At 31.7% G+C, this 26,595-nt stretch overlaps 1 protein-coding gene across 1 annotated transcript in view; it reads right to left on the bottom strand.

Annotated features, from left to right (window-relative positions):
* Window positions 1-679: 679 nt before the first annotated feature.
* The window catches only part of LOC127731090 (uncharacterized), a 117,839-nt gene continuing 91,923 nt past the window's right edge, over window positions 680-26,595 (bottom strand). Inside the window, exons 72-84 of the mRNA XM_052239950.1 lie at window positions 25,942-26,340; window positions 24,601-24,751; window positions 23,230-23,363; window positions 21,284-21,372; window positions 20,698-20,881; window positions 19,824-19,935; window positions 18,929-19,136; window positions 15,705-15,899; window positions 14,400-14,622; window positions 12,165-12,468; window positions 8,733-8,767; window positions 6,909-6,967; window positions 680-1,392 (exon numbers count right to left, since the gene is read on the bottom strand). Coding sequence (XP_052095910.1) covers window positions 916-1,392; window positions 6,909-6,967; window positions 8,733-8,767; window positions 12,165-12,468; window positions 14,400-14,622; window positions 15,705-15,899; window positions 18,929-19,136; window positions 19,824-19,935; window positions 20,698-20,881; window positions 21,284-21,372; window positions 23,230-23,363; window positions 24,601-24,751; window positions 25,942-26,340 — 2,570 coding nt within the window. The 3' untranslated portion in view covers window positions 680-915. The remainder of the gene's footprint in view (window positions 1,393-6,908; window positions 6,968-8,732; window positions 8,768-12,164; window positions 12,469-14,399; window positions 14,623-15,704; window positions 15,900-18,928; window positions 19,137-19,823; window positions 19,936-20,697; window positions 20,882-21,283; window positions 21,373-23,229; window positions 23,364-24,600; window positions 24,752-25,941; window positions 26,341-26,595) is intronic.

Raw genomic sequence — 26,595 nt, 5'->3', positions numbered from 1 at the left:
TCAAGGTAGACTCTAAATGCATGAGTGATTACCTATTGTCAACTCTTCATAATACCAACTGGTCAATTTAAATGTCCCTATATATGTATTGTCAATTTTACAAACTGGTTGAACAATAGGTAAAGGTAAACAGCAACACCTATAGTCAAGTCACAGTAACTATTATACAAACAAGTATGATTACACCACTTTAATGATATAAGATAATGATTAGGTTACATCCAATTTAAATTTTTATCTCTAAGTATGCATTTCTTTCTTTCGAACTTCGAGACATCTGGGTCAGTTTACATTTATTTTCCATCTACCCGACTATAAAATTTATTCGACTTAACTGGGTAAGACTCATCAGAGGTTTACCGGTAAATGCTTTGAATAAACAGGAATTTTGCTGGGACCCAGCAATTACTTTGACTCTTCCTATTTTTCAACACAACTGAGTTCGACTGTATGCCTCTTTCATGTATAAACTAAGAAGGGGGACCTTTTCTACAATTCATTTTGAACTAGTATTAACATGACAACGCATGATTTTCCTACTGTGATAGGCTTTCAATTAAGAATCTGTCAATGCAAGTAAATTTTATTGTAAAGTAAAGAGAAAAGTAATTATTAGATACATTGTGTACATATATAGTTTTCCTGCAATCATTCAGATCCTATATATAAACTTTAAACTAATATGTATACTGGTAATTATTTATTGTAAATATCAATTAACTTTAACTTTAGTTTAGCAAATGAATAATGAATTCCTGATGAGAACAGAACTCTTGAATGCTGTGGATTGATTTTGATCAATTTTTGAAACAAAAGTAGGTTATATAATAGAACATAGAACAATAGATTGAAAGAAAAACAGAAAAAATAATCTTGTTATCACAGTCCATTTTCATTTTACAAATGTCCTTCCTCTCAAGCAGATGTTTCTTCATTCAAACTATCCACTACGAATGAGATTAGGTTCTCATCCAGACTAGTTGTCTGTCTTACTACTGGGGTCTCTTGTTTACAAACATCCCCTGATGGGAATATGTTGGACTCTAAGGATAGCAAAGATGACTCTCTGAAGCATCCACCCTCATCCACTACAGGCAGTTCTACTTTATCATCTACTGATTCAAGTGTTCTGGAACCGTTGGGATCATTCATCAACTCAAGATTGAAGACTGGCTTCTTTTGACCTAATGTACTGGTAACAGGCATCTCTTTTATATGTGGTAATGGTTTCCATGGTGTTGCCTCACTTGGTTCGGTTGATGATTTTCCTGGTTGCTTTTTTAATTGTCTTGGAGGTGGGACATGACTTTCAAATTGAAATTTATTTTTTGTTTTCAATTGGAATGACACTGTTTGTCTTTGATACCTTGGTACCTCTGGTTTTACTGGTTCCTGTTAAAATAAAAGAATACTAAAATGAATCACACAAAATGTTTGCTGCAAGTAAAAGAGTAAAAAACTTTTTTGGGTTGATACAGGTACTGTAAATTCAGAAATTATTGGAATATTTTTATTCTTAAGAGAAGTGCAACAGTTGCAGATTTGCAATGATAAAAACTTGCATTTATAATTTCAGTAGTGATTTTCCTTTATACAATTTTTGCAATTGTGTAATTCAGATTTAGCATTTTTGCCAGTTGTTAAGAGTTATAAATAAATGCATCTATTAATTTCATAATTTACAGTACTTATTTGTATAGTTTATTAGATATATGGCGCATAAATGATAAGGGACTTTCCGTTTTGAATTTTCCTTGGAGTTAAGATATTTTTGTTATTTTACTTTTTGTGACAGAGGTCAGCAGAAGTAAGATATTTTTTGAATCACTTCGAGTAAAAGAAATTATTTTCATAATGTTTTAAAGGAGATGTGTGCCAAGGACCCTTTTCCACCTACAATAAAATGCTTCGCTGGGCGCAGCTTGATACGACCGCAGAGGTCGAACCCTGAACAGTTGGGGCAAGTATGGACACAACATTCAAGCTTGATACAACTCTGAATTTGGATTGTGATTCAATATTTGACACAGCATAGGTTTCTGACACAGAAAGAATGTGGTCTAAGAACTTCAATTTTTTTAATTTACCAATTATGGTCCAATGTCCAAAATCAAAATACATGGCTAGACTCAGCATATCAAAGAACCCCATATATTCAATTTAATTTAATTTTGGACCCCAACTTGGACCAACTTGAAAACTGGGCCCATTATCAAAAATCTAAACACATGTTTAGATTCAGCATATCAAAGAACCCCAAGAATTCAATTTTTGTTAAAATCAAACTAAGTTTAATTTTGGACCCTTTTGACCTCAATGTGGACAAAGTTGATAACGGGGCCCAACTTTCAGCATATCAAAGTACCCCAAGAATTCAATTTTTGTTAAAATCAAACTAAGTTTAATTTTGGACCCTTTGGACCTTAATGTAGACCAATTTAAAAATGGGACCCAAAATTAAAAATCTAAAAACACGGTTAGATTTGGCATATCAAAGAACCCCAATAATTCAATTTTTGATGAAATCAAACTTAGTTTAATTTTGGACATTTTGACCTCAATATGAACCAATTTGATAGCGGGCCCACAAATAAAAAATCTAAGTACATGGTAAGATTCAGCATATCAAAGAACCCCATATATTCAATTTTTGTTGAAATCAAACAAAGTTTAATTTTGGACCCCAATTTGGACCAACTTGAAAACTGGGCCAAAAATCTAAAATCTAAATACATGTGTAGATTCAGCATATCAAAGAACCACATATATTCAATTTTTGTTGAAATCAAACAAAGTTTAATTTTGGACCCCAACTTGGACCAACTTGAAAACTGGGCCCATTATCAAAAATCAAAACACATGTTTAGATTCAGCATATCAAAGAACCCCAAGAATTCAACTTTTGTTAAAATCAAACTAAGTTTAATTTTGGACCCTTTTGACCTCAATGTGGACAAAGTTGATAACGGGGCCCAAAAATCAAAAATCTAAATACATGGTTAGATTCAGCATATCAAAGAACCCCGTATATTCAATTTTTGTTGAAATCAAACAAAGTTTAATTTTGGACCCCTTTGACCTCAATATGAACCAATTTGATAGCGGGGTCCACAAATAAAAAATCTAAATACATGGTTAGATTCAGCATATCAAAGAACCCCATATATTCAATTTTTGTTTAAATCAAACAAAGTTTAATTTTGGACCCCAATTTGGACCAACTTGAAAACTGGGCCAAAAATCTAAAATCTAAATACATGTGTAGATTCAGCATATCAAAGAACCCCATATATTCAATTTTTGTTGAAATCAAACAAAGTTTAATTTTGGACCCCAACTTGGACCAACTTGAAAACTGGGCCCATTATCAAAAATCTAAACACATGTTTAGATTCAGCATATCAAAGAACCCCAAGAATTCAATTTTTGTTAAAATCAAACTAAGTTTAATTTTGGACCCTTTTGACCTCAATGTGGACAAAGTTGATAACGGGGCCCAAAAATCAAAAATCTAAATACATGGTTAGATTCAGCATATCAAAGAACCCCGTATATTCAATTTTTGTTGAAATCAAACAAAGTTTAATTTTGGACCCTTTTGACCTCAATATGAACCAATTTGATAGCGGGGTCCACAAATAAAAAATCTAAATACATGGTTAGATTCAGCATATCAAAGAACCCCATATATTCAATTTTTGTTGAAATCAAACAAAGTTTAATTTTGGACCCCAATTTGGACCAACTTGAAAACTGGGCCAAAAATCAAAAATCTAAATACATGTTTAGATTCAGCATATCAAAGAACCCCATATGTTCAATTTTGTTAAAATCAAACAAAGTTTAATTTTGGACCCTTTGGACCTTAATGTAGACCAATTTGAAAACTGGACCCAAAATAAAAATCTAAATACACAGTTAGATTCAGCATATCAAAGAACCCCGTATATTCAATTTTTGTTGAAATCAAACAAAGTTTAATTTTGGACCCTTTTGACCTCAATATGAACCAATTTGATAGCGGGGTCCACAAATAAAAAATCTAAATACATGGTTAGATTCAGCATATCAAAGAACCCCATATATTCAATTTTTGTTTAAATCAAACAAAGTTTAATTTTGGACCCCAATTTGGACCAACTTGAAAACTGGGCCAAAAATCTAAAATCTAAATACATGTGTAGATTCAGCATATCAAAGAACCCCATATATTCAATTTTTGTTGAAATCAAACAAAGTTTAATTTTGGACCCCAACTTGGACCAACTTGAAAACTGGGCCCATTATCAAAAATCTAAACACATGTTTAGATTCAGCATATCAAAGAACCCCAAGAATTCAATTTTTGTTAAAATCAAACTAAGTTTAATTTTGGACCCTTTTGACCTCAATGTGGACAAAGTTGATAACGGGGCCCAAAAATCAAAAATCTAAATACATGGTTAGATTCAGCATATCAAAGAACCCCGTATATTCAATTTTTGTTGAAATCAAACAAAGTTTAATTTTGGACCCTTTTGACCTCAATATGAACCAATTTGATAGCGGGGTCCACAAATAAAAAATCTAAATACATGGTTAGATTCAGCATATCAAAGAACCCCATATATTCAATTTTTGTTGAAATCAAACAAAGTTTAATTTTGGACCCCAATTTGGACCAACTTGAAAACTGGGCCAAAAATCAAAAATCTAAATACATGTTTAGATTCAGCATATCAAAGAACCCCATATGTTCAATTTTGTTAAAATCAAACAAAGTTTAATTTTGGACCCTTTGGACCTTAATGTAGACCAATTTGAAAACTGGACCCAAAATAAAAATCTAAATACACAGTTAGATTCAGCATATCAAAGAACCCCGTATATTCAATTTTTGTTGAAATCAAACAAAGTTTAATTTTGGACCCTTTTGACCTCAATATGAACCAATTTGATAGCGGGGTCCACAAATAAAAAATCTAAATACATGGTTAGATTCAGCATATCAAAGAACCCCATATATTCAATTTTTGTTGAAATCAAACAAAGTTTAATTTTGGACCCCAATTTGGACCAACTTGAAAACTGGGCCAAAAATCAAAAATCTAAATACATGTTTAGATTCAGCATATCAAAGAACCCCATATATTCAATTTTTGTTAAAATCAAACAAAGTTTAATTTGGACCCTTTGGACCTTAATGTAGACCAATTTGAAAACTGGACCCAAAATTAAAAATCTAAATACACGGTTAGATTCGGCATAACAAATAAATAAATGTGGTCAAAGATTTTACAAATCTAATGCGCCATACTGTCCAATTAAAGATTACTTCTTGAAATTTTTCAATATTTGAAATTTGAAAAAAAAATAATATTTGAAGAATAATTCATTTTAATTTCTGAAATCTGAAATGAGAAAAAATTGACCCCCCACAATTTCATTAAACCCACCCCCCCTTTTTTCCCCCAAAAAATTCTTTCCCTCAAGATATGGTCATAATCTCAATTCAAATTTCCAATTGAGTTTGCAACCATAATTACCCATTTAAATTTACCATAGTGCTAACTTAATCTATTTTATAATAGAATTTAAAATATAGTGTCAAATCTTTCATATGGATTTTGTTGTAAAAAAAAAAAGATGCAACATTTGCAGATATTTTTACTGGTCTTCCTTTATAAATATGCATTTCCTTAAACATAATTTAAAAGCAGTGTAAGGGAAGTAACCAAAACATTGTATTTGGATTACCTCCCTTACACTGTTTTAAATTATCTTAATTGTTCATTAACCATTACTTTATACATAATTTAAAAGCAGTGTAAGGGAGATAATTTCAATGATGTATTTGATTTATCTCCCTTACACTGCTTTAAATTATGTTTTGTACTAAAGTATTTGTCCATTAACCAGGACAACCTTGTTTTTCCCCCTTTTTTGCCCCTAATTCTTAAACGGTTTGAGCCATAACCCCCCAAAGCAAATCCTAACCATCCCTTTGTGGTATGGAAACTTGTAGTATAATTTCAGAGAGATCCATACACCGTTCCACAGTTATTGTCTGGAAACTAGAAAATGCTTATTTTTGGCCCCTTTTTGGCCCCTAATTCCTTAACTGTTGGTACCATAACCCCCAAAATCAATCCCCACCTTCCTTTTGTGGTATTGAACCTTATGGTAGAATTTCATAGAGATCCATTCACTTAAACTAAAGTTAGAGTGCGAAAACTAATGCGTCTTCGGACGACGACGACGACGATGACGACGACAACGTCATACCAATATACGACCACAAAAATTTTTTTGCGGTCGTATAAAAATAAAGGGTGATTTAAGCTTCAAAATAATCTTTATATGTGTGGAAATTGCAAACTGTTTTGTTTAAATAATATTATGAATATTTGCGGAGAACTTAAAGTCAAAAGTTAATTTCTTACAAAAATGACAAAATTTTCAAATTTTCACACATATTTGTTAGAGGGAAATATTGACCGCAAGAAAGTACTACAATTTGTTTAACAGAAGACAAGTTGTTCATACAGACAAACAGTGTGTTAAATTATTTTGATGGTACTTGCATGAACTCTATATTTGTTGGTCCAAAAATCACATAAAAAATTATCAAAACTTTATTTTTCACAAAAACATGTATAATGGCCTTTTTCATGACATCACAACTACATTTATTTTGATGTCATGGGTGTAAAACTAATCATTTTAAGGTTAACATTTCCTTACCTTTAAAACAGACATCAATTGAACTTCTTAATTATAAGTTCAAACATCAGTTCAAAATTAGACAAAGTAAGGCACAAATGGCATCATGACCTTTATACTGGTATTTCTAATTATGCAGAAAAATAATCATCTCCAGTAACAAATTGTCAAAATTTGTTATTAATCATACAAAAACAAAAACTGACCTCATTTTCACTTGACAGATCCTCTTCATCAATGTCCTCATCAAAAAGTGCCTTTCCATCTGCAATTTAAGAAAAAAATTGGTAGAGAAAAAATTTAAACCTGATCTGTGTTTGGTGGTAATAAGCATTGTGTATAAGTTTCATAACATTTGATTGAGGCAAACTAAAGTTAGAGAACAGAAACTAATTTTGGGATGAACAGACAGACATATATATGAACAGATGGACAAGGGTTAAACTTAATGCCCTCTCTGCTGCAGCGGGGGCATAAAAATAAGGCCATCAAAACAATCTGCAATTACTCTTGATGCTTTTATACAATTAACCTTTTTGTCAGGCATTGTATTAAAATCTTTCAAGCATACAAACATTGGTCTGCTGATTTTTAGTGTATGATACTTTTCACTGTATTAACTTAGGGGGCTTTTATAGGTGATGCTGTAGGAGGTTGTTTTCAAGTTGGGAACATCCAGTATCTTTGTTTCCATAATACTGTTATAGACGGGTAAAAACAGTAACTTCAAAAAGATTTGACAAATGTTTTACCCTTTGTTACTACATTGATGGCAATCAACATTATGTCAAATATTAACATAAAACATGTATTTTCTTAGTCATTTTTATCTGAAACTGGAAGAAGTTTCATATTAATATCAATATTATAACTAACTACAGGATACAATATACATTTCCTACAGATAGACTGGAATGTAATGAACAAAAAAAAAGAAGAACAAAAAACCCCAGGAAATTATGATTGAATCATAAAAGCATTTGACAATACAATCTATAAAATTTTGTGGAGGAGGTTTCATATGTGAAGTGCATGAGAAATATATCAGATTATGATTCCATTGTGAGGTGAGCCTATATTGGTAAATGGACATGTATACAGATTTCAGATGATTGCAAGATGAACATTTTACAGATAAATATGTATCAAAATAATTTTGACAAACAATTATTGAACTCAGACTATTGAGAGTTTTCAAATGTAGCTGTTTAATTCTACCATTTTTAAAGGTTTTTTTTTAAAGAATGACAATGAAATGAACGTTGATTTATAAATACAACAAGGAAAATCTGTAGCTGGAAAAAATATTCAATGACATATCAGACACCTTTATCCCAATTTTCTTACAACTTGTTATCAATTTTTTGGGCCTGGGCATAGACATCATCTAATGTAACTTTGTCAATAAGTAAAATATTTTGGTAATTTTGGTATCAAATGGAAGCTAAAAGACTTGAGATCACTGTAGAACCCTTGATAAAAAATCTTTTGAATAATAAAAAAACATATAAAATTAAGATAGGTGGGCATATTTGCCCTATTGCTCAGATCAGAAGTACCTGTTTTTGTTCTACCCAACTTTCGGGAACCAGTGTGCTCTTATATGCAATAAAAGGTATGTTGATTTTTTCAGCATAAGTCAGGATAAGTTTTGTCATGAAATGACTATCACTTCATTTAAACTTAAGACAAAATAACTATGAATGTTTGAAGTTGCAGAATTAAACAAAGAAAGCAAGGGGGTCTAGTGGTGTTATTCCTTCAGAACTTTTCAGTATTTATCCAGGATCTCCACAATAGCCAGAGAAAGTACATGTGAAGAAGAAGATGATTTAAAGTCTGAATTCAAGCTCTGAAAGAAACTTGTAATGCATATTGAAGTGTCAATGATATAATTATATATGCATGGCAAACTATCTCAATTTATTTTTTGTTTAATAATAGTGGTCCTATTTCCAAAATGCATATTACTGCTAACTTATACAGCATAATCAGTGGTTTATAAGTTATTAATAATTTAATATACTTACGGGGAGTAAGTGATGGATACACCCATCTGTTTTTTCTACAATAGAATAAAGAAAATTAAAATAACTAGTATAATACCTTAGTGATAGTTACTTCATCAATTGATTAGGCACTTCAAAACTTTACATTCTGCATTAGAATATATTCATGTTACAACTGAAGTTTATACTATTATACAACATTAATAAGAGGTCTGGGATTTAAAAAAAAAACATCTCGTATATATACCTCGTCTAAAAGGAGTAAGTTTGATAATTAAGTTTAATGTTTCAAGATAAAAAAATGTTTTAAGTTGACGAAAAGGCATGCAACAAAGTTAAATTTATCTATTTTTGTCAAAGTTTTATTTTAAGTCGTTGACTTTTAACATCTCAAGTAGGCCAAAAATAGAGATTTTTGCAAAATTTAAAGAAATTGTCAATATATTTCAACCAAATTTAGACCTAGGAAACATAGAGCACAGGCATCGACAAACTAAATATTTAAGTCCGATATGTAAAATGTTACAACAAACATTATATTAAATGATATTGTTTGTCGATGCATGTGCTCTATGTTTCCAGTCCTAAAAATTAATGGAAATTTACCTGTTTTCATTGAATTTTCGTGGAAAATCAAAATGAGTGATATTTGTGACATTATAAATAGAATGCAAGTACATAACTTTCAAGAAAAACACATACTTTCTATTAAGTCAATGCATAAGTTATTATTCATTGTGATATTGATCAATCAATCCTAATTTGAAATTGTAGCTAGAAATAGGGGCCTTTTAAGGGTCTTATCGAACCTCCTCCTTTAGCCTAACAATGAAAGATAAAAGGAAAAGGGTCTTTATAGGCTAGTTTTGGCCTAATATTCGAAGTACATCTAATGAAAGATTTTGACATTTTTTAAACACTTAAGTGTCTGCTTCAGTCGATTCAATTAGTTTTTGTAAAAGATTTGGACTGATTTGGTCATTAAAGACGCTAAAATGCAAGCTTAAATATGAAAAATCTATCAAATATGCAATAAAACATCACTTTTCAGATGGTTTTTGTCTAAAATGTAAGTGGCAGCATTGGTGTTCAGTCTCAACCTTTATTATGTATTATCATCAAATACAACATATATTTAAATATTAATACTGAACACAAATGCGGCCTCTTCCATTTTAGAATAAAACCATCTTAAAATTAACACAAATGCTAAAATTGTGAAGATTTCAGTTATATTGCATGAATTTATGATGCTATTACCTGATGCATGTGCATTGTATTGTCAAACACAGCACAGAAGTATTCTACTTTCCAATTACAGCTAAAAGTTTACATTTTAACAAATTTGTAAAAATGCTATATTTTGGGGCCAAAAAAGAGTCTTACAGGGCCTACTCCTATGTATTAGCAAAATTTTTGTTCATCCCTCAGCAGGATTCAAACCCCTGCTGCTTCTGTGACATCATGGCAATACAGCCTGCACTGTGCCCACCACCCTAGACCACTCAGCCAACTAAGCTACACAAAAATAAAGCTTTTGTTTGTCAGCTTTATCTAGGGTTAAAACACAGTACATGATGTATTGTGGAATGTAGATGGTATACCTTGCAGATAAGCTGTTTGTTTGATGTAAGGTATGATAATTTTAATTACAATGCAGTCACATCAATATTAATTTTATTTTGATATGTCTAAATATGTGAAACCTGAACACCAGACGTTCTCGATCGGATAACCTTTTGTTTTGTATACAGGCCTAAAATTTTAGATCTGAAATTTGAGTTAGCAACAGGGCTTCCAAAATGGTTGCTTTGTCAAGACAAGTCTAAGAAATAACAATCTTATCTGGTTGTGCCAAGCTTGATCATGAACCAGACATATAACATGGGTTTGCCATTTTAACATTGTTCAGAAAAAAAATTATCAATCTTTTAGTTAGTTGTCTGACAGCTGAAATTTACCTGTTCAGGCCATAGATAAACTATTTTGTACCATACATCAATCAGTCTATTTAAAGTTATTTTCTTCAATTTCACTGGTTTGCATTTATCTAATTTAGTCAAAATATTTACTACATTAGAAATATGTATCAAAATATCATTTGATGATAGTTATAAAGGTTTTCAGCAAAAATTCATCAGAACCACATTGTTTGAACTAGTACACGTGTGGGCATGTGTGCAGGTGTTAAGATTTAATTTTGCATTCAAATTCTTCAAAAATGCTAAAATTATCATTGATACCTTTATCTTACATTCATTTCAAGTATTTTCTTGAAGAAATAACAACTCACACTCAATTGTGCTTTGTAAACATATATGGATTTTATGTATCTGTCTCTGGTCTGTGTTTTACCATGTTCAAATCAACATCCAGTATTAAGAAAATGCGCTTTTTAAAAATGAAAGTTAAGGTTTTGACAGCTGGATTTTGCATTAATAAAGAGTTTAAGACAGATATTAGTATGATGATGTTGCCCTCTCTGAATGATGCACTATCAATGTAACAGTGTACGTCAAAACATAGAATTTATATCAAAACTCTGAAGTTTAATATCATCTTTATGTCAATTATTGTTATGACCACCCAAATGATTACCATGATTGGCCATTTTTACTTAGTCTAAAGGGAATAAAATCGGGATAAGATAAAAATGTCCGGCTGGCTCAAATATTTTTTGGAAGCCGTGGTTAGCAACTAATTTTTTGGGTTTTTTTTCATAGCGGGAATGGAACCTCTCAGAAGTTTTTGTTGATAGAGCTGTTCATCATTTATTTTATACATATTTACAAGAACTACTACATTTTGACAATTTGGGACATATAAGTGTGCAGCCATGTCAATATGGTATTGAGTTTTGTTTTGTTTAATGAAGCGCAGGGTTTCAGATTAAATCAACAGTTTAAAATTAACAGGTACGATGATCTAATTTTACACATAAACACCTTTTGTATTGCATTTCATAAAGAACATTGACACTGAAAAAGGCAAAATATTCGCCTACACATTATTATTACATCTTGTTTGTATTTTACTATTTTATAACAATATAGTTGAATGAGTCTTAAGACTTTTATAATTTCTTATCTGTGCAGTATGGCTTATTCCAGATGATCCGATACCCTATTAAATTTGCTGTTGGTTGTTTAAATAGACTTATATATATATACACATATATGTACAACTCGTCTAATGTACACAGCCATGTATCACCATCACTGCTGGTGATCAGATGGATAAATCTGTTGTAGAGTTGTCACTGGTTCAGACGTACTTATACACATATATATATATATATATATATATATATATAAGATCAATTAGACTAACCAAATGCTATACCAACCACTTTTATAGCACACAAAATGTCCTGATTTTATTGACAAAGCCATTGTTGTAATACAAGGTTAGTTAAAATTATTTTAAATAAACTTTTAAGTAAAATATCATTACCTCAGTTTCTTCCTCAGAAAGAAAAAAGCGATGGCAGCAGAGATGAGAATAGCTATGATGCAGATTACAATGACAGCTATCATCCATGGCTGTATTCCACAGTCTGGACAGGTACATGTGTAACTACCAATGTTATTGATACAGGTGTGAGATTCTGGGCATGGTGTCGGAGTCTGTAGACATTCGTTTACATCCTCTTCACAATGTTGACCTGTGTAACCTGAGCTACATACACAGTCATAGTACTGATCAAAACTCTCAGCTCTGTGTACATCCTCACAGGGATAGTTACTAGTGTTCTTGGCTAAAATTAACAACAGAATAAAATGCTTCATCTAGAACAATATTGTTATTTGGAAAAGGACAATACTTTGATTTGGTCTCTTGCTTAAAAAGGCAGTAAATACCATAATGTCAAAACTACATTCAAGCATACCTGTTTTCAAGCCTATAAAAAAATCACACATTTTTCAAAAGAAACTTTGAATAAAAGATAAATGGTGTATACATCAATGAGACAGCAAGTGAACAACACAACAATCTCAAATAATATCTAGAGGTCACCATAACATCTTCAAAGTATAAATTGAGAATGGAAACGGGGAATGTGTCAAAGAGACACCAACCCGACCAAAGTGCAGAAAACAGCCCAAGGCCATCAAACACCCAGAGGCGGGTTTCAGCTGGCCCCTAAACAAAAATGTATACTAGTTCAGCGAAAATGGACGTCACACTAAACACATAAATGAACCAAAATAAAAAAAAAACATACAAGACTAACAAAAGGCCAGAGGTTCCTGACTTTAGACGGGCGCAAAAATGCTGGGGGGTTAAACATGTTTGGTGAGATCTAAACACTCCCCCTATACCTCTAGCAAATGTAGAATAAACAAACACAGCAATACGCACAGTAAAACTCAGTTTAAAAGAAGTCCAAGTCTGATGTTAGAAAAGGTAACAGAAGAAATTAGCAAAATGACAATGATCAACATAAATTAACAAAAGACTACTAGCAGTTAGTGATATGCCAGCTCCAGACCTCATTTTAACTGATTGAAAGATTGTCTTCATCATATGAAAATCAAGCACAATTCCTCCCGGATTTAGTATCATACCATCATAAAATATACGAGAAAAACATATCCCATGTCCCTTATACCATATTTCTCTAAATCTAAGACAAGGTTTGTGAATAAATTTAACTGAGAGTAAGAATGATCTGCCATCAATACAAAATTCTTAGTATGACAAAAGCACTAAGCACTAAGACAACCACTGATGAGGTTCCTGACTTAAGACAGACTCATTAACATGTGGGAGGTTTAAATATATCTTTCCACTAATCACTATTCCTTCCTTTCTACTTCATTCAGTGGAATAACAAAATGTACATAGATTTGCATATAATATCTGATTTACAATAACCATAAACCATAGGATATGTAAAACAACACAGAAATAATTCATGACAGCCATTGATTTGTTTTCATTTAACCATGGGTTGGGCATTTATATTTGGTTATTTTATCACAACCTTAAAAGCCCTATCCACACAATACAGTTTTGGCTGTTCTGTTTTACCCCCCCCCACCCCCTATAATAATATAAAAAAATATTATATTATTCATTAATAATTAAAAAACTCACATTTTAACCTCAAAATGTTCTTTTTATCTTATTTTATTACATTCTGAGGCTTACAAGAAGCCTGAAAAGGCCCGGTGCTTACATTTGACGCTGAAAGCAGACATGTGACATTACCTTGTTTGGTTGCCAAAGACAATAACATCATTTCGTGGAATTTTCGTTTAATGAAATTTTACACCGAAATAATAACTGAAGTGGACTGGTTTGTTTATTTTGCATTAGAATAGAGATAAATGTATTGTATTTGAAGCTTGGTCTATGTAAATCTTTGGATTTACTGTCGCAAATTGCTTTTACCTGGTCGTATAAATAAGATCGGTGTAACGCGGGACAGTCAGTTTTGGGTATTAATGTGTTTGTGCTAAAGGTAGACATACTGTGATTATACTGGTTGACAGTATATAGGTTGTCATATTGGAATACTAAATAATACCATATTAAAAAAAGTTTGCAGTTACTGAAAGAAACTGATAGTTATCGAACTTATGCTAGATATTTCAATCTGATAAACTTATATAATATATAAAATATTAAATCCACGATCATTATTCTGTGGATGAAATGTTAACATTACTGTGCTAAATTTACCTTGGCATTGACCATTGTTCTGACAAGGGGACTCCATTATAGCAAACTCTACTGTTAAAATTTCAGATGAGGAATTGTTGTTGTCTACAACATACATCTTCACACTATCATATCCAAAGTAACCAATAGGTTGAATATAGGCCATAGTGACATAGATCCAAGACATCTTTGTTTCATTGTATGGTAAAAGCTGACTGAAGTTTCCACATGGAATTGTATCCATCTAAAATGAAGAACAGGAAAGTTATAGCTATTCAATCTTCTGGTTTCATTTTTTTGTTTTATTACCATTTTCTTTTGTGAAAATAATGTTTCAACTAAATTTAACTTTACAGCAAATTACAAATGGTTATAATGACACTTAAGACAACTCTGGTAAGACATAAGCATTTAGGCAAATGAACATATAGCAATGATAATTTTCAATGAAATAAATATTTAGTATGATTAACAAAATATGTGGGTTATATGTCAATGAAACAGAAACCCAACAACACAATAAAACAAAATAACTCTGATATCTAGAGACAAACAAAGTCTTATATAGGAGTCATCAAAGAATAAACTGAATATTCCAATTATATTTCAAAGTACAAAGGGGAACCAAAAATCAAAAAAATTAATTTGAGCAAACTTACAGCAAATAAACTAGATGTATTCAGTTGCTGTAGAAAGAGCAGTGATATTTTAATGTCAATATATAAATGAAATAGTTAACTTTCCCTGCATATTGCTACTTACCAGTAACTGCTATGGCATATATCTGTCCTCAGTAATATTTTGTTTTCATTGGATACTGTTAGTTTCCATGGTTACTTGCCAACAACTGCTCTTGGCATGTATCTATCCTCAGTAATATTTTGTTTTCATTGGATACTGTTAAGTTTCCATGGTTACTTACAATCAACTGCTCTTGGCATGTATCTATCCTCAGTAATATTTTGTGTTCACTGGATACTGTTAAGTTTCCATGGTTACTTATCAACAGCTGCTCTTTGCATGTATCTATTCTCAGTATTATTTTGTGTTCACTGGATACTGTTAAGTTTCCATGGTTACTTATCAACAACTGCTCTTGGCATGTATCTATCCTCAGTAATATTTTGTGTTTGCTGGATACTGTTAAATTTCCATGGTTACTTACCAACAACTGATCTTGACATGTATCTATCCTTAGTAATATTTTGTTTTTACTGGATATTGTTAAGTTTCCATGGTTACTTACCAACAACTGATCTTGGCATGTATCTATCCTCAGTAATATTTTGTTTTCACTAGATACTGTTAAGTTCCATGGTTACTTACCAACAAATGATCTTGGCATGTATCTATCCTCAGTAATATTTTGTTTTCACTAGATACTGTTAAGTTTCCATGGTTTGGATATGATACAAACATAGACAGATCATCTTCTTTCTCAACATCATAACCTCCAATCACAGCTGTAAACTGCTCTGACCAGATGTACTCATTATAATCTTGCATTTGCTCTAAATACACCTGTAAAACATTGTATGGGAATAAATATAAAAGCTTAATAACACTTAACCCTGAAAAGCAAACATGCTGAAAACACAAAAGTTAAAAATCAGTAAAAACACTAACATTTGCTATCAAAGGAATAAACTTACTCTGATTATCCATTGGAAAACTGACTTAGTGTGTGTGAAATTCAAGTAATTGAAAATAACTGATAACTGAGATTCTGAAACAGATAAAATTTTAAATATACCTACCACATCAGTATGAAGATAAATGCTTACTTCAACTTAGTGTCTGAGAAAGGAACTTGCATTCTTACTTGGATACATATTTTGTGTAAATATTGTATTAAGTAGCAAAATATTAACTTAATGATAATATACTGCTTCGCTGAGCGCAGCTGGATATAACCGCAGAGGTCCAACCCTGAACAGATGGGGCAAAAATGGACACATTATTCAAGCTTGATACAGGTCTGAATTTGGATTGTAATTAAATATTTGACACATAATAGGTTTCTGAAACAATAAATGTAGTCAAAGAACTTGAAATTGGTTATATGATTTGAATTTATATTCAATTGAAGATTTCTAGCTGTTGTGCAATACTTAGTAAATTTGTTTTCAGACTATATACAAAGAATTAGCAAAATAAATTGTGACCCTCAATTTTTTTTTTTTTGGAAAATTGATAATTTCTTGAAAAAAAATTCCCCCGCCAAAAAAAAATTATTTGAAGAAATTTTCTTTTTGTAAAATGTGGTACAATTTAAGAGACATCCGTACACTTAAACACAAGTTATTGTTACAGTATGAAAACTAGCAAATTGCTTGTTTTGGCCCCTAATTCCTGAACGGTTTGGGCAATTACCCCCAAAATGAATCCCAACCTTCTACTTGTGGTATTGAACCTTGTGGTACAATTTCAGAGCAATCAAAATACTTATACACAAGTTATTGTCCTAAAACTAGAAAATGCCCTTTTTGGCATCTAATTCCTAAACAGTTTGGACCATCACCCCCCAAAAACAATTCCAACCTTCCTTTTGTGGTATTGAAGCTTTTGATTGAATTTCATAGAGATCCATACACTTAAACTAAAGTTATTATCCGGAAACCAAATGTTTTCGGACGACAACGACGTGATAGCATTATACGAATGCAAATTTTTTGCGGTCGTATAAAGATATGGGCCTCAATTGCAAGGAGCATGTATCCATCACTAAGCATTTTGCATAAAATTGACACAATGTAACAAGAATATTTGTGTTGAATGAACACTGTGTGAGACTAAATCTTATCTTGATAATCACTTTCCAGGACAGCATTTTGGCTATGCTATGGTTTTCGAAAATATTAGCAATTACTGTATTAAACCCCTGTGTTCTATATTTTGCACTGGCAACCGTGTTTGTTTGCAAACAGAATCATTGGACACATTTTTGGAAACTAGATAATCCCAAGGATGGTTGTGGTCAAGTTTGGTTTCAATTGGCCAAGTAGTGTTATATGGAGAAGATTGCTGAAAAAGTTAACGCATGACAATATATAATGACACCAAGTGATGGCAATAGATCACACTGTCCCAAGTTAGCTAAAAAATAAGAAACATCAAATAGTCACAGATAAAATATTTTAAACATTAATCATTATGACTCTAATGAAATATGTTTATAAAAAATCAGAATCTAAAAAAATAGATATAGCTAAATGCAACACCAATCTAGAGATACCAATGTGTAACATGAAGGTCATGGTGAATCTTTTGTTCTAGAAATATGCTGTACTGTCAGAAATCATTGTGATATGACAATGGGTTTCTGAAAGTGTTCTTAAAAACAGAACTGAAACCATCTGAACTTATGGAGGAATACATGTATGAACAGCCGTGCAAGAATAAATTCATATGAAATGTTACTGTGTGCCATCAAAACTTCTTAGTGCACCACAATATAGATTGCACTGGTTCTTCTCTAGAGCAGTCTGTCCAAATGATGTAATATTTAAAATAAGAGGATGAAAATCAGACCCGTCCATAACATACTTTACTGGACAAGTACAGGTTAAAACAGACCCTGATGAAAATCAGACTGTCCAAATAGTGGACTTCTTTACTTCTAATCACAGGTTAAAACAGACCCTGATGAAAATCTGACTGTCCAAATAGTGGACTCCTTTACTTACAATCACAGGTTAAAAAAGACCCTGATGAAAATCTGACTGTCCAAATAGTGGACTTCTTTACTTACAATCACAGGTTAAAACAGACCCTGATGAAAATCTGACTGTCCAAATAGTTGTCCAAATAGTGGACTTCTTTACTTACAATCACAGGTTAAAACAGACCCTGATGAAAATCTGACTGTCAAAATAGTGGACTCCTTTACTTACAATCACAGGTTAAAACAGACCCTGATGAAAATCTGACTGTCGAAATAGTGGACTTCTTTACTTACAATCACAGGTTAAAACAGACCCTGATGAAAATCTGACTGTCCAAATAGTGGACTCCTTTACTTACAATCACAGGTTTAGACAGATCTTGATGAAAATCTGACTGTTCATATGGTGGATTACTTAAAATCAAAGTGCTTGTGAGCACTGAAGGATAAAGCTTGCATTTTGCAGTGAAAACAGAATTTAAACCTTGCATGGCATTTGGCATTGGAAGGCAATACTATGAATTGGAGATATAATTGTATATACAATTACGTATAAAGGAAGAATGCTCCAATTCTAAATATTACTCAAACGATGACACCATTGATATTTTTAGAACAGATACTAGATTCATGCACCATGCACAATTTATGTAATTTTCTTCACAACTATGGTTAAACACATACATATCATTGACTTGAATATCTGAGTATATATTTAAAATTGATAAATTTCTTGAAGTGCTCATAGGTAGGATGTATGGAATGTTTTGCTCAACGCACTATATTTTGTATATATCAAAAGTCGTGTTAACTTGTGGAAAATTGATAACTATCATGCCAAGGGTTTTGATTGCATAAACCTTTGTCCATATGGTATAATACTTACAATAACAGGTTCAGAGGGATCTTGGTGTAACATTGATTGTCCATACTGTGTGATGAATATCTCTGGGTGATCATTTTGACTGGTAATTGTGACAGTCAGTGTTACAGGTAGACTAGCCACAGGTATGTTTGGGTCTGTTTGATTCTCTGATAAGATTATCCTAATCATCTCTGTTCCTGAACAATCAACACATGGTGTATATAATAATCTGAAAATAAACAGAAGAAGATATTTTCTCTGTTCCTAAACAATCAAAACATGGTGCATATAATAATGTAAATAAAAAAAGGTTTTCTGTTCACTGCTTGAATACTTTGATCTTAATTTTTTTTTGTCAGAAGAACTTACTATTTGTTATCCTAGGGTTGACTACCTTTGCATAGTACTTATATATATCTTTATTTAGCCTCCGTTGGGAGAGATAGTGATACAAATAAAATATTAATAAATAACACAATATATAAGTTTGAACATTTGAAATATAGCACAGTATAGCACCAGAAGTACATTACTTATATCAAGCAAAAGTACCAGAAAATCCACTACTTATATCAAGAAAAAAACAGCTCAGTCAAGGCTGCATTGCCAGCTTGTATATAAACATAATAAACTGAGTAGATAATTTTCATTTCATCATTGATATCATTTCAGTAGAAGATTTTGCATGTAGTTACTATTTCTCTTTTGTGACCAGATTTGTAGTAGGGAGAGGGGGTCAATGACTTTGCACTGTTTAAAGTTAATTTTACAAGGTAGACAATACTTTCACCTCTATGTATATATATATATATCTGTATAAAAATTGCGGTTTTTATCCAATGCAATCATAGGTTTGAATGTTGTTTTCAATTTAGACTTGTTTATATATATATTTGTTATATATAGAATATCTTACAGTCCATTTGGATGGAGTATTGGTTCTCCCATTATATATGTTGTATTGTCTAGGTAAAACACAATGGGATCTCCTTCATCATCAACAGCTTCTAATAAATACTGTAGTGTCCCTACAACATAAAAACTCATTTTGGAATAAAATTTTGTGACAAATTTTCAGAAAAAGCATAACAATCTTGCATTAAGAGTGTGTTACAGAACAGGCCATATGTTTACTCATAAAAGGACTGTTTTCTAATCTTCCCATTATGGCATATATAAGTGACTGATATATTTGATGTAAAATAGAACATGAATAAAAATTAGGTCTCTTTATAAAAGGTTCAAGTTGCCCAATGAAGGGGTTCAGTTTGATTTTTTATTAAAAGAATCGAGTAGTATTAGTGCTGAAATGTCTCATTCGTTTCCAAATGTAATCAATGAATATGTTCTACCAAATCTTATTTCAAAACATCTTGACCTTTGACCAGTTCCCGGCCTTCCCTATATCTTCAATCTGTATAAGTGTCATTCCAATGAATCAAGCAAGGGAAACTAATAGAAAAGAAAGGATATGGGTATCCATCCATGAAACAAAATTAATATATGCACAGCAAAAAACACAAAAAGCAAAGGAACAGCACTTTTATTGCTTTTCTTCATCTCAAAGTCTCAACGAGGCCTTCAACACAGAAACTAAAGCTACAAACCAGAAACCATTTTTAGTAACAGTGACCTTGACCTTTGACCCTAAAATCATTAGGCTTCTTCGTTTCCTGTATCTTCCATCTGTACAAGTTTCATTCCAACCAAACAGGAGAAAGTCAAGCTACCAACCAAAAAATCATTTAAGTTTTGAGATTCCTTCAAGTTAAAAGTATTTAGATATTTACCTTCATCCTCCGCCATAGTAACAGTATCAGGACTGACCAATCTAGGAGGTGTATTGTACACTGAAGATGTTACAACAGACAGTGAGAACTGGGATTCCACTGACAAGTAGTTTGGATCTGTTGTAGACCTCTTCCTCCGACCATCATCATTTTGGTTCCCACTAGAACTACTAGTACTGCAAACCTAGATAGAGAGTGTGATAAATCAGTTACCTTACAGTACATACTTAAATAATCTCAAGAACAAATCTAACATTTCCATTTACTGTACATTCATAATTGTAAGATAGAAAATACAACCTAACAAAGCTGGTAATATTTGTATTGATAAATTCTAATCCATTTACCATATCTGTTAGTCAGTCCATATGTATTGATAATTTCCTATTCGACTAATAACTTTTTTGTTTTGTTTTCTACCTACCATGACTGTTACATTTCTATTTGCTCTGTAATATTCTATTCTACTAACCATAACTATAAATGTCCTATTGGTAAATCCTGTTTCACTGACCATAATTGTAACTGTTTCACTTATCATAAAAGTTAACAGTTCAATTTGAATTTTTAATTATGTAACACTTACCATAACTGTAACTGTTCCATTTGTATTGGTCACTTCTGTTCCAACTCGGTCACCACAGGTTTTACTTGACAATGCCCACTGCTGCAGTTCTGAATTTATTTTAAAAAAAAACTTCCATTTAGGTTTTTAGTAAGTATAATTAATATGTTAAGTTATTAATTTGAGCAAGTCTAATAATAATAATTTATACAAAACTTATGCTGCTTTTCAATATTTAAAAATAATAAAGAGATGATGTTGGTTGTCAGACAAGTAGTCACCAAAGACAAATACTGGAAAGTCAGAAATTAGTCAGAGGTTCTTATTAATGAAAATTATGCGACTGAGTGAGTATCGCAATAATAAGAACTCACATTCTGATATCTAATACATATATCTGTATGCAAATTTTCCTGAAATTTCAATAATTAATCTTGCATTTTAGTCCATTCTTCAAAAATCGCAATGATAAATGAACGCAATAATTTCTTAGTTTACAGTAGTGACATGTTAGGCAAAAATTAAATCTTTCAAATAATTCTTCTTTTTTAAAGGTTCCTTTTACCATTAGGACAGAAGGGCTGAATGATTGAAGGACAAACAGACAGACATGGATAATACAATAAGCCCTGCAACAGAGTTGTGGGTGCTTACAAATTGAAAGTCAATATGATAAATCTGAAGAGAATGTATTTTCCAACATCTGACAAAAAAGATATCCTCTGGTCAACAACTGTGAAGACCTATCTACTATAAAAAGCTCTGATAAAAAAGTTCTTTGTTAATATTCAAGTTTGATAAAAAAATAGTTCAGTTAACAATGTTCCATAGGCAGTAACCTATGGTAGCAGTTTTTATTTAAAACTAAAGTCATTTCAATGGACTCACAACAAGGTATATTGGAGGACTGTGGAGTACATGCAAAAAATTTAATCTTTACCTAGATTCCAGTGAGTTAACACCAGTATCTGTAACTGAATCTTTACCTGGATTCCAGTGAGTTAACACCAGTATCTGTAACTGAATCTTTACCTAGATTCCAGTGAGTTAACACCAGTATCTGTAACTGAATCTTTACCTGGATTCCAGTGAGTTAACACCAGTATCTGTAACTGAATCTTTACCTAGATTCCAGTGAGTTAACACCAGTATCTGTAACTGAATCTTTACCTGAATTTCAGTGTGTTAACACCAAAGTTTTGTCTCTATAAGTAACAGAATCTTTACCTGTTTTCCTGTGAGATAACATCAGTGTTTTGTCTCTATCTGGAACTGAATCTTTACCTGGATTCCAGTGAGTTAACACATTGTTTTTTCTCAATCTCTAACTGAATCTTTACCTGGATTCCAGTGGGTCAAAGACCACAATTAATGATCCCGCTTTTCGTTGTCCACGAATATAGTTCCTTTTAATTAGAGTGTATTTTTTCTGAATTTTTTTTCTTTCCCTTCCTCACTCATTTCTTAGACTTTTTTGGATGGAAATGAAAGAAGAGAGGTGAAATAAACTTTTGGATGTTGTATTTTAACTGATTTTGATATGGAAAGAGTGATTAGGCCAGGTGCAAAAAGGTGATATTTACAGTTTTCGGAACATCTCTTGACTTGCCCATAGGGGTATGGATGTGTATTGGCTAAATTTGTAAGATGCTGGGAAGCGATATTTCTGAATGTTTGATATATGTTTGGACTAGTACTGTACTTTACACTTACAAAATATTTGACAAAAAGAATCGGTGCAATTTTTTTAATGAAACAAAACGTTATAAAGAACTAATAGAGAATTTAATTGTGGTCTGTGGCCAGTGAGTTAACACCAGACTTTTGTCTCTATCAGTAACTGTATCTTTACTTGGATTTCAGTGAGTTAACACCAGTGTTTTGTCTCTATCAGTAAACTGAATCTTTACCTGGATTCCAGTGTGTTAACACCAGTGTTTTGTCTCTATAAATAACTGGGTCTTTACCTGGATTCCAGTGAGTTAACACCAGAGTTTTGTCTCTATCAGTAACTGTATCTTGGTATGTGATCTGTAATGGTCCAGGCAATGACAGATGTCCAACAGGAATCACAGCAAAGGAAAACTGACTTTCATGTAACCTACAACATTTATACATTTATGAGCTTCTGTGTTTACCTGCTGACTATTTATCTTATAACAGAGTATATACCGTATAGCGGGTTATTTAAGCGGGTGAAAATTTCGCGATTAAGGGTCAACAAACTATACGAAAAATTTTTGCGGTTTTTATTTTGGCGGATTCTGAAATCCCAATTAAATATTTTGGTGGAATCTGAAATAGTTAAATTTAAAAATTGGTAAAAATTGTCTATTGTTATAGTTAACTGATTATTTTACTTGCTTGAAATCTTATTTATTGTTTTCTATTTTGATACAGTTAATCAATAGAATACCGGTACTTAGGTATTTGTCACAAGTGTAAAAACTTCTTGTAAATGTTACGGTTGATTAGTTACGAAATTGACCTTTGATGTACTAATTAGGTTATAAAGTTATTACGAGAAACTTGCAACTCTCACATAATTTGACACTAATTAAAAAGGGTAAATACCCGACAGAGTACCCTACACTATTTGACACTAATTAACTAATTAACACTTGACATGCGGCAATTTCATAAATTATATGTGAATAATGCCCTTTGGAATTTGTTTTGTTTAAAATATCATAAACAGTTATTGACTCGTCAACCGGAAACGCATAGATCGTTTACAAAACGCCTTAGCTATGAGAAAGTACCGAATGTATGCATAAATTTTTGCGGAATTTATTTTCGCTATTTTCCTTCATCCGCCAAAATAAGCGAAAATAAACACCCCGTGAAAATTTCCCGCTATACAGTATATTGAAAAGTTTTAGTTAGTTGATGTGCTATGACTGAGGGACTAATAACCTTCAAGGAAATGCTATGTGCTAATTCTTATACAAATGCCTACCAAATATCATTGACCTATTATATTGGCTGTTCCTCTTTAAACTGTTCTATTCACAAACTTTAACAAGTGTTGATGCCAAAGTTGCTGATGCTCAAAATAGCATGCCTGTATACATACCTTCACTTTAAAAGATGATCAGACACATGGAAGAGCAGGGTAACATTGTATTACCCTTCCATTTTTGTGGTAGGGCATAAAGGATGCCTACATTCTAATAATACATGAAACCACCTTATCTAGCATGATTATTTTATTTCAAGATGTATTTACCTGCTGATGAGAATCAAGAGTAAGGCTAAAGCTTTTATTTCATTACTAAAAAAAAATGTGTATCCAGAATGACAATATTTGGTCAAACATAATTAAAGATAAAACCAACCTTTTATAGAGTATTCTATCTACCATATCTGAAGTATCATCAGGATTTACTATGTAGGATTGGAACTGAGGTGACGAGTCTGAGGCGTAACTAGTTTTCAGATCTGTGCCATCTAAAGGTTCCAGTATTATACTCTGTCCAGCTTCAAGTCCTTTAGTAAATAATAGTTATTTCATTAGCTTAATTCAACGTTTAACTGATCAATAACCATAAATAGAGAGTTGCTATTCTGTAAATTAGATCCAAAAGTGCAATAAGGTTCTTATCAATTCAATTGAACCAAATAAGTTAAATTTTTAGAATTTATTAATCTATATAAATTTTCCTATGCAAAAGGCTTGATCGTTACAATTTAATCAAATAAGTTAAATTTTTGTGTTTTTAATTTTTTTTAAATATTATGCAAAAGGCTTGTTCTTTCAGAAATACCAATGGACCAAACACTTCTATGCAGAATTCTCAAACTTGAAGAGAAACCTTGTATCAAAATTACAAGATTTTTAGGCTTGGTCAATCTTTGTGTTTTTATCATTTTTTACAATAATATAGGATTAATGGTGATTTAAAAAAAGATACGCCTCACCTAATACTATTAGTATATTGAAGTAAGTTCTTTTTTGTGTGTTTCTTTTATTTTTATTATTTCTTTTTTTTTGACAACAAAAATATATTCTTTATTCTTTTGATTGCCTGTTACAATTATACTTCACTTTCCAAGCGCCAGTGTAGTATTCCTGTGTCATACTTCTGAGTGGCCAGGAACATACTCAGAATATGATTAAACAACATTACATAAACTATGACAATATATATTCATTATTCTTTTATATTAATTTCTTTAAATTTATGAAAAATACATTTTGAGAGATCATTTTGCTTTCATTCATAACCCTTTGTAATTCCTTTATAAACAATTCATACACATCTAAGAATTTCAGTTTTTGCTCTGAAACATAGTATGACTTGTAAATGCAAAAATCTGAAAATGTCAAAAAATTGTTAAAACCATAATATCCCTGATCTGATATTTTGTATCCAAATACTATATGTTTTACTGATATTTTGTTTTTAAAATTGAGTTTTTTTGGACCAGGATTATATTCCTTTATGCAATCCAGATATCCAGACATACTGACAGGGTGATTCCTATATCTCCAGAAAACTTTGTTTGGTGAGGATATAAGAGAGACTTGCCAAATTTTATCTTTTTTCATGTAGAAATTAATTCTACATTTTAAGGCATATATTTTAACATATGAAAGTATCATTATAAACCTACATTTAATAACAGTTTCTTCTCTTTCAAATGTTTTCAAATAAATAAATAAATAAGCATATTACCATCAGGTGATGTGATGATTAAACTGTCTGCCACATTAATATTTCTCTTCTTTCTCTTTGATTTGATATCATACTCTAACTCTATAGGTTCACCACCAACTGAGGTCTTTAGTACTGCCTTATCATCCATCATTGTTAGTGATCCCAATGATTTATTGTTACACAAGAAGGCATCATTACAAGCACGTAGTGTAACAAACAATGTCCTTCCTGGTTCCATATGGAAAGCATTAGAAGTAATGTTAGCCTGGTCCCTTCTCAATTCAGATAGCTTGTATAGTTTGTACTGGTTCATATACAAAGAACCATTTTTAATGACCACTGTACCAGATATATTTATGCTAACCCAGGTGCAGGGGAATATGTCATCATTGTCCAGTGACGATCCTATACATATATCTGTTGAATAAAAATAAGAAAAGCAATATATACTGGTGTATGGTCAAATCACAAATCACAAACGTAAATCTGTTGAAAAAATAATAATAAAAGCAATATATACTGGTGTATGGTCAAACACCAAATTCACATACCTATAACATACTAATGTATGGTTTAAGTACCATATCTCTAACATTTACCTGTTACATATGTGAAAAGTAATTAAATTTTCTGGTGTATGGTCAAATACCATTTCTCTAATTCTTACCAGTT

This window comes from Mytilus californianus, unplaced genomic scaffold, assembly GCF_021869535.1.
Source record: "Mytilus californianus isolate M0D057914Y unplaced genomic scaffold, xbMytCali1.0.p SCAF_2, whole genome shotgun sequence".
Classification (NCBI taxonomy): Eukaryota; Metazoa; Mollusca; class Bivalvia; order Mytilida; family Mytilidae; genus Mytilus; species Mytilus californianus.
Note: the sequence above shows the minus strand (reverse complement) of the source record. Positions and strands in the feature narration are given on the sequence as shown.